The 13216-nt window shown below is 42.0% G+C and overlaps 1 protein-coding gene across 1 annotated transcript in view; it reads left to right on the top strand.

The window, feature by feature from the left end:
* Positions 1 to 1772: 1772 nt before the first annotated feature.
* Positions 1773 to 13216, top strand: part of LOC140204239 (ras-related protein Rab-39B) — a 32492-nt gene continuing 21048 nt past the window's right edge. Inside the window, exon 1 of the mRNA XM_072270782.1 lies at positions 1773 to 3197. Within this exon, the coding sequence (XP_072126883.1) occupies positions 2983 to 3197 (215 nt within the window). The 5' untranslated portion in view covers positions 1773 to 2982. The remainder of the gene's footprint in view (positions 3198 to 13216) is intronic.

Genomic DNA, 13216 nt, shown 5'->3' with positions numbered 1-13216 from the left:
TTCTCATTGCTACCATCAGGGAGGAGGTGCAGGAGTTTGAAGACCCGCACCCAATAATTTAGGAAGAGTTTCTTTCCCTCTGCCACTAAATTTTCAAAGTGTCAATGAATCCATGGACACAACCTTGTTCTAGATCCTTTTTCACTACCTTGTTATTTCCTTTTGGGTTTGCACTATTTATTGCACTGTACTGCTGCCACAAAACAACAAATTTCAAAGAATAAAAACACACAACAAAGTTGCTCATCATATGTCAGTGGTAATAAATTTGCTTCTGCCACTGAATATTGCCTCTTTTTAAGTAGTTTCTTTCTATGTAGAGTATGTTAATTGTTCTTCACGCCACCTCTAGAATTCTGCAATACTTCTTTCATTCACTCAGCACAAGGTTGAAATAACTTCAACATCACCACCATTCCTATTACTACTATGCTGACCGTCAACTTTGCCTGTAATGGGCCCCTCGAGTCTCTTCTACCAAGTGGTCACATTTTGAATACTGTTCCTAGTTCATACTTCCCATTACTGTTACCCAATATCTTCAAAAAACAGCAATCTTAGTTTTGTAATTTTCAATTCATGTTGAGTTAACAGGTTTTTTTGGTAGTGGGGGAGGGAAGGAATTCTTGATTTCTGCTACTATTTGCATAAAGGCCTGATTTCATTCTTAAAAGTAGATGCATCTTTTAATTATTCATTCCTTCTCGGTGGGTGGGCATTGTTCTTGAGAATTTGTTGATGAACTACAGCCTTGGACACTGGAATTCCTGGAGAAGGGTACTGTCACACTGCTATTAGTAAGGGTTTTGACCCAGTAATGATCAAAAGCAATGATACATATTCAGCAAGATGGGAAACTTGATGGTGTTCCCATGCACCCTCCCTAGCGTGGCAACGTGGGCTTGGGAATTAGCGTTGATGGAATTTTGGGATTATTAGGGTGCTGATAAAGTGAATCGCATTGTTGGTGGTATGCTTACCTCTGCAAGTGTAGCCAGTCCCACAGAAGTCAACTACTTCGTAGTTGCTTCGAAAGTTGCTCTCTGCAGAATCCTAACCTTTGGGCAGTACCGTAATGGCAGTGCTTATGCGGCTGGAAGGCAGAACATTGGCTAACTTCCCCTCCCCTCACACTGGTGAAGGTTAATGACGGCCGTTGAACTTCTGGTTGGAGATGGCTTATTTAAAATTCTGATGTCCACCGCCCCCCATCAAAGGAAATGTTTTTTTCTTTATAAGTTTCTGTGTTACCCTAAAAATCTTGGGTTTTAGGACAGAGCGCTCAATGTAACGCGAAATGCGTCAGTTTCCGTCAGCATGAGTGTGTCAGAGTGCTATAGAAAGTTAACTTGATCGTCGGGGAATTGGGAATAGAGCCAAATGTGTTACTAACGGATGACGGGTACTGGGTAACGAAGGAACATAAATGCGTGAAGGCTGAATTTCCTCAGGCTCTGGGCTTATTTGGTTTTACCTGAAATATTAATCGAACCTCCGCTCACAATGTTTAAATGTTTATATCCATGTATATCCGCGTCCTACATTCAGTAATGTTATATTTTTTCGTATTATTGAAAACTCTTATTTTTATTTCACTAAATTAATACACGAGGGGGGGGGTAAATTAAATTAACGGGGGGGGGGGTGCTTGTTTGTCTATATACCTATTCAAAATGCAGTCTTGCAACGAAGCCTCGGCTAATTGCCGGGTACACACATGCGCAGTGCGATGACAAGCGCTGCTTGCCGTGGGTTAGATGCTGCGGAGTAGGAGGAGGCTGTCTGGGTTGTACATGGTGCTGATGTTGCAGTGATTTCATCAGCTTTCGCCCAGAGCTGCAACCTGCTCACGGCGCCCTGGGGGCCCCTGCATCAGTGAGCGGCAGCGGGAGGAGAGGCTGCAAAGCCACCCCCGGGATCAGTTCGACAGCAGCTTCCACCCACCCTGGCTCGGCCTGATCGCCATTATATTGCTCGGTAATTTAAAGCTGTACCTTTGCGGCTTCCAGAGCGAAGGAAGGACGCTGGCGGCGTCGCAAGTAAGCTGTTCGCTGCATCTCATTTTGTCCTTTACTTAAAAGCAAAATACTGCATTTTTTGTGGATCTCGTTTACAATCTGTTTACCCCCATCTATTGATTTATTATTTTTTTTAAATCGCCTGGAAAATCCGCGCTTGGTTTAGCAAAAGTGTTGATTGCAATAGAATTTGCAACAAGACCTGCTGTCTGCTGTAGGCGGCCCTTTACCGCCTCTCCCCTACCGACTGTGTGGGAAGCGATGGCGGCGACCTTGGAAGGCACAAGGAGCCATTATTTGGAGCGTGGGATCCTCGCCAGGATTTAACCAGCGCCGGCGTGGGTGCACGGGCACAGGTTCCTGTCGCCACTTGTCGCAACCGAAGTGGCCCGTGCAACACTAAATGCAATTTCTCCTTTTGTCTGAATCTCACTGAACCAGTTCCCCCATCCTCCATGATTCTGACAGCTCGCCATTGCTTGAATGTCTTTCGCCTGGTCGATACTGAGGAAGGTTTAAAGATGGAGTAACATCATTGGTGTGACAGAGCGAGAGAGAGAGAGCAGCAAATACATCACACCAATAAACAACATCAATTTCAGAGGATCCTATCTGGGCTGAGGCAAGGTGCCAGTACAAAGAAGGATATTCGCCTGGCGATGTGAGGAGGCTGCGGGGGTTCCGGATTGATTCGTGGACTGAAACACACTTTTGTGCCTGCGAGTACTGTGTTAAGCACTGTTCATGATGATCTGCTCGTAAAGAATAGAAATTGGCCCAGTTCTTGCTACCACAACAGCCTCACTGCGGAGCCAGAAGATCTCTGGTTTTGTGTGTTAGGTTTACAGTTGCTGCGAGACTAACCTTCGTGACTTGAGTGTACCAGTGATTACAGTCTACTTGCATCTTCTTGGGTTAAATTAGTTATCCGCTTTAACCAGAGGTAATCCCGGTATCAGTGAAGATGGAGGCTATTTGGGTGTACCAATTCAGACTGATAGTCATTGGAGACTCCACGGTGGGGAAATCGTGCCTGATCCGTCGTTTCACTGAGGGCCGCTTTGCCCTAGTGTCGGACCCCACAGTTGGGGTCGATTTCTTCTCAAGGTTGGTGGAAATCGAACCAGGAAAGCGGATTAAACTTCAGATTTGGGATACAGCTGGCCAGGAGAGATTCAGGTAAGTGTAAACATCTAAGTTAGCCTATAATTCTGTGTAGAGGAAATCAATATGGTTGGAAAGACTTTATTGTTTTGTTTTGTTCCGTTGCTTTATGCTTTACAATTACTGGCAGTAAACACTTGGTGCAGAAGCCTCTTTGGTGTGATATCATGATTTCCATTCCCATGATGCCATGAACAAGGGATGCTCTCTCCAGATCAAAGTTTCCGTTCACTAGGTCACTGAAGTCGCACTTCAGAACTGCGGGTTTCACTGTCTTTTGTCTGAGGGATCCCAGCAAATACTGACACGTTACCAAATCCCTCCAAATATTGACGTTAGCAGCATCCCTTACAAATATTGAAACATTCCCAGCATCCTCTGCAAAATATTCCCAGTATCCCCCACAAATATTGACCCTTTACTAACATTTCCAGGTTTATTTATTCCAACTTATCACAGAGCAATTGTTGCTCATGTCGCAAAAGATATTCATATAGTGACAGAAATAATTTAAGCTAACAGAAGTGTTATGGAAAGAATATAAAATTTGTGTGTGTTGTGCGTGTGTGTGTTGTGTGAGTGGGTGTATGTTGTGAGTGAGTATGAGTGTTGAGTGAATGAGTATGTGAGTGTTGTGTGTTGTGTGTGTGGTGTGTGAGAGAGTATGTCTGCATGTGTTGTGTGTGTGGGTGTGTGTTGTGTGAGTGAGTATGTGTGAGTGTTGAGTGAATGAGTATGTGAGTTGTGTGTGGTGTGTGAGAGAGTGTTGTGAGTATGTGTGTGTTGTGTGACTGTGTGTGTGGTGTGTGAGAGAGTATGTCTGCATGTGTTCCGTGAGTGTGTGTGCATGCATTTTGTGTGTGTGATGTGTGTGGTGTACCTGGCCCTACATGCGATAATTCTGATGATCTTGTGGAGCTCGAGTGGAAGACTCAGTTTTTAAAAAACTATTTTTGTAAAATGTGTTACTTGAATATTTTAAGTTGCACACTTTTTTGGATGCTGAGTGCTGTCCACCATTTTTATTCATAATGTCATATAAGGGAAAATTACACACAAAATGTCTGCTGGCTATCTCTAAATATTAAAGCTGGTAACTAGGCATTATAGTATATGGACACCCGATACTGTATACCTTGGTAAAGGAATAATTGATTGTGAGCAATGCTGATGATTTTGTGGCTAAGCAAAGATGCAGACAATTAAATAGTGTGTGGAATGCGATGGTGGTGAATGACCTGTTGGCAGCCTGGCACTCACAGAATCATGTTGGTCTTCACTGCAAGGTTTTGAGTATAGGAGCAAGGATGAATTTCTACGTATATACTGGCCCTACAGCAGGAATGTTGTGTGCAATTTTGGTGTCTGTACTCAAGAAAGTAAGGTTTTAGTCAGCTCTTTCCTTGATTGGCCTGACTGTTATATGAAGACAGATTGGGCCACTGGGAGTCTACAAGGATGAATCACTGCTTTAGTTCCATATGAGATAGACATTTAGGATCAAGGTGAGAAGTTCTAAGAGTGGCGAACCTGTGGAATTCTCTACCAGAGAAATTAAATTGCAAGGAATTTTTGAGGAGATAGATCAATAGGTGGATTTTTAGACAAAAATGTCCTCTCAGGATATGGGGGAAGAGGAGGGATATGAGATTGAGAAAGAGGATTATATTAAATGGCTGAGCAGACACGGAGTTAAATAGACTTGCTTCTATCTTTGTATGTTTCTAAAATAATAGATTAAATTCTACGTAAAACCTGGGCATCAGCAAAAGCAATATGATGTGATGAGCACAATGACAGCAGCTAAACATTGCAGAGTTATCTGATAAAGCCTCATATTGAACCACAAAAGGAGTTTTGTGGACTCTAACACAGATGTTGGTTAGTGAAAGGGGTTTAAAGGAGAAGAGAGTATCATAGCAGTTAGCATAGTGCTATTACAGCGCACATGATCTGGGTTCAGTTCCCGCCACTGTCTGTAAGAAGCTTGCATGTCCTCCCCCTGACTGCATGGGTTTCCTCCAGATGCTCCGGTTTCCTTCGACAATCCAAAGATGTGCGGTTTAGCAGGTTAATTAGTCACAGCGGTGTATTTGGGCAGCATGGGCTGATTGGGCAGAAGGGCCTGCTACCGAGCTGTACCTCTTTAAAAAAGGAGCAGAGGACAGAGGAGAGAGAATTCCCAAGCTTAAGCTTAGCAGTTGATGAAGGGGGAAGGAAAATTGGTAATGCACAAGAGGTCAGAGTTGGAGGAGTTTATTCAGGGGCTGCAGCACGTTACAGAGATGTTGATCTGCTGTTGGCTGTTCTCCGTCCTGGCAGTAATACCTGCTACATGACAATCCTACTGTACTTCAGTTTGAGGTCATCCATTTTTCCCTAAGGTGCCATGCTGTTCTCACCATTCTGCATGGGGGGTGGGGGGGCCTTTCTCTGGTGTGTGCTGATGTTGCCTCTGTCACAGGCACAACCTCCAAAACATGTTTCTGGATCTCATAAACAAAGTTGACATCTGAATTTCTTATTAAGAATAAAAATCTGAGTCAGTTCTACATTGCACAGTTTATGAACACAACAGAATGGTTTGTAACCTACATCCAAAATCTTAATGCAGGGAATGCTACTCTTCAGATGAATTTGATGGAAAATATTAAATGAATTATTCTTATCGTATCCAGATGGCTTGTGAAAATGTACATACAGATTTGTTCCAGCTGGGTTTTCAATCGAAGCCCGTATTTCTGACATTGTTAATCTGTTTAATATTTTATTGGAGTTGATGGTCCTTTCTTTTTGACTAGAACATGCCAAAAATATCTCTATATACTCCACTGCAGAATTAAAATCTCTAAGGTATATTACAGTAATATTCAAAGTACAAACAAAAATAAGATCTACTTGGCAGAAAGAAAGACATCCTTCCAGTTGGATTAAAGCCACATCTGATAGGTAGTGAGCTGCACTTTGTTGAACTCTGTCTATATGAGAGAAGTAAGTTGTTTGGGCTGGCTGGTAGTATAGTGGCATCAGCATGGAGTTCGAACAGGATGGTCCTGAGTTCAAATCTGGCCAGGGTCCCAAACTGGGCAACAGCATTTTCTGTGCGGAAGAAAGGCCTACTTCCGTATCCTGCCAAGAAAACCCTATGGACAACTACGCTATCCATAGGGTCCTCGTGAGTAGTCACCACGACGACGAGTCGACAACACTCAACAAAAACAAGTGTTGTTTAGGCCTATGTTAAAGAAGAGATGGAATAAAGATCATCAGCTCCCCCGCCCCCACCACCACCAACTGCTTGTCAGCAGCACATATCAGAAATCAAACTAAAGAAGCCCTTTTTTGAGCAAAATAGTGCTTATTATGGGTTCCAAGAAGATGTTCTGCATTGGCCATTGACCTATAAATAAATAAGCTTTCCTAAGCTTCTGCTGGTAGTTACGACAGTAACTGCTGGACAGTGAGTTAATGATCCTAGCCATTGTAGAAGGAATTGAACATTAAAGGAAATTCAAACTTGAGGTATTGTATTGTTGGACTGGGAATTAGGGGTATCGGTGACCAGGCCTTGGTACAATTTGGGATACAGACATCGTTGCAAACCAAAGCTTGTGAAAGGAGGAAGATGAGAAGTTAACTGGAAGACTAAGCAAACAAGGAGCATTTAGGCAGGTGGAACCTGGCAGTTGTGGTGATAAAAAGGATATGGACTGGGAAACTCATTTCAGGGTCAGATAAGAGGCTGTCATCGAAGAAGACATGCTGGTTCCACTAACGAAGAGAAGCTTAAGATGGGAGAGGTACAAATGGATGGGGAATGGACTTTATAGCAGGAAAATTAATCCAAAATCAAAACAAAACGATTGCCGCTTGCCTGCAACCAAACAGACTGTTGTACTTGTGTGACATGCCCACTGCTGCAATGATTGCTCCAAAATTCAAACCCTTTATTAGCAATCAGCAAATGTACAATTAAGCATTCTTGAGCGTTATCTCAACGGTCAGCAAAAGATACGACCTCTGTTGGTCCCAAGCTACAAACTGCAATGAAATAAGCAAGAATACCTAACTTATTCCCTTCGCTTTTACCACACCTCCACTCATGCGACTAGTTACTTTAATAAATGTAGTAAATGCACAACACAGAATACAAAGCAGAGAAAGAACAGATACAGTACATGGCTCCTGCAGACTTTGTGTTGGCAATAAATTCAATCATAATGTGACTGAATTCATACTGCAGTTTGAGAGGGAGAAGCATAAGTCAGATGTATCAGTGTCACAGTGGAATAAAGGGAATTGCAGAGGCATGAGAGAGGAGCTTTCCCATGAGGATTGGAGAGGGGTACTGGCAGGGACGATGGCAGAGGAGATGTGGGTGAAGTTTCTGGGCATAGTTCACAAGGCATGATACTAAAAGTTTTTTCAACTATAGTAGTGGGGGATAAAGAAATGGTGGATGAGCTTAATAAGTACTTTGCATCAGTCTTCATTGTGTGTCAGAGGTCTGTGAGTGTCAGGGAGCAGGGGCCAATGCCATGGCTGTAACGAAGGAAAAAGTGCTAGACAAATTGAAAGGTCTTAAGGTGGATAAGTCACCTTGACCAGATGGACTGCATCCCAGAGTTCTGAAAGAGGTTGCTGAATAGATAGCAGATACAGTGGTTATGATATTTCGAGAATCACTTGATCCTGGCATGGTTCTGGAGGACTGTAAAATTGCAAATGTCACTCCACTCTTTAAGAAGGGAAGAAGACAAAAGAAAGGAGATTATAGGGCAATTAGCCTAAGCTCAGAGGTTGGGAAAGTGTTGGAGTCCATTATTAAGGATGAGGCTTTGGGATACTTGGAGACTAATGATAAAATAAGTCAGCATGGTTTCTGTGAAAGTAAATCTTGCCTGACAAATCTGTTAAGAGATCTTTGAGGAAGTAACAAACAGGGTGGACAAAGAGGAGGCAGTGAATGTATTTACTTGATTTTTAGAAGGCATTTGATAAATTGCCTCACATGAGGCTGCTAACAAGATAAAATCCTATAGTGTTACAGGAAAGATACTGGCATGGATACAGGAATGGCTGACATGCAGGAGGCAGCGATTGGGAATAAAAGGGGCCTTTTCTGATAGGCTGCCCATGAATAATGGTGTTTCGCAGAGGTCAATATTGGGACTGCTACATTTCACATTGTTTGTCAATGTTTTGGATAATGGAATCAGTAGCTTTGTGGCAAAGTTTGCAGATGATACGAAGATAGGTGGAGGGGTAGGTAGTGCTGAGGAAGCAGTGTGATTGCAGCAGGACTTAGACAAATTGGAAGAATGGGCAAAAAAGTGGCAGATAGAATATAGTGTTCGGAAATGCATGATAATACTTTTGGTAAAAGAAACAATAGTGCAGACTGTTATCTAAACGGGAGAGAAAACTCAAACATCAGAGGTGCAGAGGGATTTAGGAGTCCTTGTGCAAGACTCCCAGAAGGTTATTTACAGGCTGAGTCTGTGGTAAAGAAGGCAAATACAATGTTGGCTTCGTTTCAAGGGGAGTAGAATATAAAAACAAGGAGATAATGCTGAAGCTTTATAAGACACTAGTCAGGCCACACTTGGAGTATTGTTAACAGTTTTGGGCCCCATACCTCAGAAAGGATGAGCTGTCATTGGACAGAGTTCAGAAGAGGTTCACGAGGATGATTCCAGGAATGAAGGGGTTAACATATGAGAGCCATTTGACAGCCTTTGGCCTGTACTCACTGGAATTTAGAGGAATGTGGGGGGACCTCATTGAAACCTACTGAATGTTGAAAGGACTAGATAAGGTGGATGTAGAGAGGATGTTTCCTATTGTTTGAGTGTCCAGAACTAGATGGCACAGCCTCAAAATTGAGGAGCGACCCTTTAGAACAGAGGTAAGGAGGAATTTTTTTTTTTATAGCCAGACAGTAGTGAATCTCTGGAATGCTCTGCCACAGACAGCTGTGGAGGCCAAAACCATAGGTATATTTAAAGTGAAAAGTGATAGTTTCATGATTGGTAAGGGCATCAAAGGTTATGGTGAGAAAACAGTATGAGGTTGAGTGGGATCTGGGATCAGCCATGATAGAATGGCAGAGCAGACTCAATGGGCTGAATGGCCTAATTCTGCTCCTATGTCTTATGGTCTTATGGTCTAATGACCTTGGTGTTCTCAATATATAATTGGGGGAAATATATGTTCTTTCAAAACCAGATATTGAACAAACTGTGCATTATATCAGATGTGCTGGAGAAGTTAAGAGAAGTGATAGCAAGGAAGGACTAAATAGGGTTAGCGCAGTTTGAGAATTTGTTCTGTTTTTGGATCCTGCTGCCATAAGGTCATTTGCAGATGAGGATTAGAAAGAGGAAGGATGTGCTTGGGGGATTCATGGTACTCCAGTAGTCAATTAGATCAAACCTAATCTACATTTATCTAACACATACTTTGATACCCTTACCTGATGAATACTTGCGTCAGTTTTGTATGTCCTATTGTACTTTTGCTTTTTTACTATCCTTTCTGTGTAATTGTGCTTTGTGATTTTCTTTCTGAATGGCCCAGCAACAGCTGTAAGATCATGTTCCATTGTTCTTGACTCACCCCCTTAGAGGAAATACCAGCTCAGCATCTACTATTTAAAATGACTTTTAACATTATAAATACCTTAATCAGACCACTTTCTATACTCTTTCACACAGGTTGACACACATGGCTCCAACAATATTGTTGGGATACCACACTAACTGGTGCAGTTTAGAAAGTGCTATTATGAACTACAGCAATTTTACTGGCAACAAATGTGGTTAGTGATTTTTGTAAAGGAATACAAGCCATATTTATGTAATCCAAGCTTATAAATCATCCTGTAATTTTTCTAAATAAGGTATGCAGGAGTTTGTACATCAAGCTATTTTTACGTCAAAGCACAAGACCATGGGCAAATTGTCAGCAATTTTATGTGTTCCATGCTCCAGGCTATTGAGGCTTGAATAGTGATAACAAATCGCATGCAAATTTATTGTTAACACTTGTACATAAATCTACTGCAGATTCAAACAACGTACAGTTGCTACAGGGTTGTAGCCACGAAGAAGATCTTAACTAAAGGATTGAGGCCTGCTTCAGCCTTCACTGTTTGGGTCTCTATCAGAGAGGGTGAGGGGTGCATCTATGCTCAAGTAGGTGCCTTCTTTTCTCTAAGAAACTATCTAAGGCAGAAAAAAGACAACAATCCTTACCTCACTTATCACCTTTCCCCTTCCTTAAATCCACACCCTCCATCACAGAAAAAATTTGAATGTATGCAATGACTTGGATCTTATTCGTAACAAAACACCATGTTTAGAAGTTATTCCATAGATCATGGCAAGAGTTAATCAGCCCAGCGCTAAACCAAAATCACGTTGTAGTGCCCAAAACTGAATGCAGTATTCTAGATGCATCTGACCAAGCTGTATAAAATTTGAGCGACTATTTCTTATTTTTGGTCTTAAAGATCCCTCAAAATAAAAGTTCATTTTTTCCAGTGGCTTTTTTGTTGCACCTTGAAGCATTTTAATAGCTTCTGATGATATGCTTGAAGAGCTGAGCTCAAATTTCTCCACTCTCCACAGTTCCTTTTCTTGCCCCATTTGATCTCTCAAAATTGAACTTTGTAAGCTGTAGGCCTGGCTACTCAGTTAATATGAAAAATATTCCCTTTCAACATAAATCAGTTTGACTTCCCATTTCCATTCTGACATGTCTGTCCATGGCCTCCTGTACTGCTATGATGAGGCCCAATGCAGGATGAAGGTGGAACACCTCATATTCCATCTGGGTAGCTTTCAACCAGATAGCATGAACATATATTTCTATAACCTCTGGTAATTTCTCCCCTCTTCCTCCTAACTCCTTTTCCTTCCACCCACTCTTCTTATTTTTGCTTTTACCCCCTTCATTTCCACTCTCGATGAAAGGTCTCTGTCTAAAACATCAACTGTGTTTTCCCCTCCATAGATGCTGCTTACTGAGTTCCTGCAGCATTCTGTGTGTGTTCCCCGGTTCAACATAATGCTGTCTGCAAACTTGAATGCACTATTCTTGATTTGTCACCCTAAATCATTATTAAAAGTTGGGGCACTGAAACCATAGAAAAGATCTTTGTGGACTTTGGCAGAGTAATTACCAATTATCCTATGATTAGGGATAGTTAGCATGGCTTTGTGAGGGGTAGGTCATGCCTCATGAGTCTGATTGACTTTTTCTAGGAAGTGACAAGACAAACTGATGAAGGTAGAGAGGTGTATATGGATTTTAGTAAGGTTCCTCATACTAGGCTCATTCTGAAAGTCAGTAGGCACGGGATCCAGGGAAACTTGGCTACGTGAATTCAGAATTGGCTTGCCCACAGAAAGGCAGATGGTGGTAGTAGATGGAGTGCATTCTGACTGGAGGTCAGTCACCAGTGGTGTTCCACAGGGATCTGTTCTGGGACCCTTGTTCTTTCTGATCTTTATAAATGACTTAGATGATGGAAGGGGAGGGTGGCTTAGTCGGTCTGCAGATGAACTAAAGGGCTGCTTGTGTTGTGGATAGTGTAGGATTTTCATAAGTTACAACAGGACCTTGATAGGATGCAGAGCTGGACTGAGAAGTGGCAGATGGAGTTCAATTCAGAAAAATGTGAAGTGGTCCAATCACAAACAAGAGAAAATCTGCAGATGCTGGAAATCCGAGCAGAACTCAGCAGGCAGACAGCATCCATGGAAAAGAGTACAGTCGATGTTTTGGGCCGAAACGCTTCGGGAGGTCCTGCTGAGTTCCTCCAGCAAAGTGTGAAGTAATGCACTTTGGAAAGTTGAACTTGAAGGCAGAATATACGTTTAATGGCAGGATTCTTGACTGTGTGGAAAAATAGATTTTGGGTCCATATACCCCTCAAAGTTGCCATGCAAGTTGAAAGAGTGCTTAAGAAGGCATTAGGTATGTTGGACTTCATTAGTTAGGAGATTAAGTTCAAGAGCCATGAGGTTGTGCAGCTCTGTAGGTCTCTGGTTAGACCACATGTGGAATATTGTGTTCAGTTCTGGTCACTTCATTATAGGAAAGATGAAGCTTTAGAGAGGATGCAGAGAAGATCTACCCTGGTGCTGCCTAGATTAGAGAACATGTTTTAAAAGGAATGGTTGAACAAGTTAGGGCTTTTTTCTTTGGATTGAAGGAGGATGAGTGGAGACTTGATAGAGGTCTTTAAGATGACAAGAGGCATAGGTAAGATGGACAACAAAGTCTTCCCAGGGTTGCAGTGTCTAATATGAGAGGGCATACTTTTAAGGTGACTGGAGGAAAGTACAGGGTGGATGTCAGGGGTAGTTTTTTTACACAGAGTGGTAAGTGCATGGAACGTACTTCTGGGTGTGGTGGGAGAGGCAGATATATTAGGGACATTTAAGAGATGCTTAGATAGGCATGTGGACAAAAGAAAAATGAAGAGCTGTGTGGAAGGGAAGGGTAAGATTGAACTTGGGAGTAAGTCAGCTCAACATTGTGGGCCAAAGTGCCTATACTTTGCTGTACTGTTCTATGTTCGATCCCCTGTCTCATTTCCTATCTTTACAAATTCCTACATCAAAGTGAAAAGAATTCAACATGCTGTAATTTTTACTAGTGACCTTGTACAGAATGCCTTTTGGAAATCCATGCACATAGCCTCTGTAGACATGACACGATTAGTGAGCAATTAACAGAATTTGATTAGGTTACTCATACACAAGATATCCTATACAAAGTGAGATTGTCTTGTATTTGCTCACCTGTTCAATCAGGCAATCTCTGATGACAGGGTCCACTATGTTTTCTACAACAGACAGCTCTACATTTAGTACATTTCAAATGCAATGTCAAAGTTACAATGAGAGAGTGAGAAGATTAGAGCAGCACTTATGTAATTTCCCTCTCTGCCTCTATTAATCTCTGAATTGGGATGTATCAGTTACTGGAGATTTACTACCTATTCTCTGTTTCATTATCTTGCT

This window comes from Mobula birostris, chromosome 10, assembly GCF_030028105.1.
Source record: "Mobula birostris isolate sMobBir1 chromosome 10, sMobBir1.hap1, whole genome shotgun sequence".
NCBI lineage: Eukaryota > Metazoa > Chordata > Chondrichthyes > Myliobatiformes > Myliobatidae > Mobula > Mobula birostris.
This window is presented reverse-complemented; position numbering and strand designations above follow the sequence as displayed.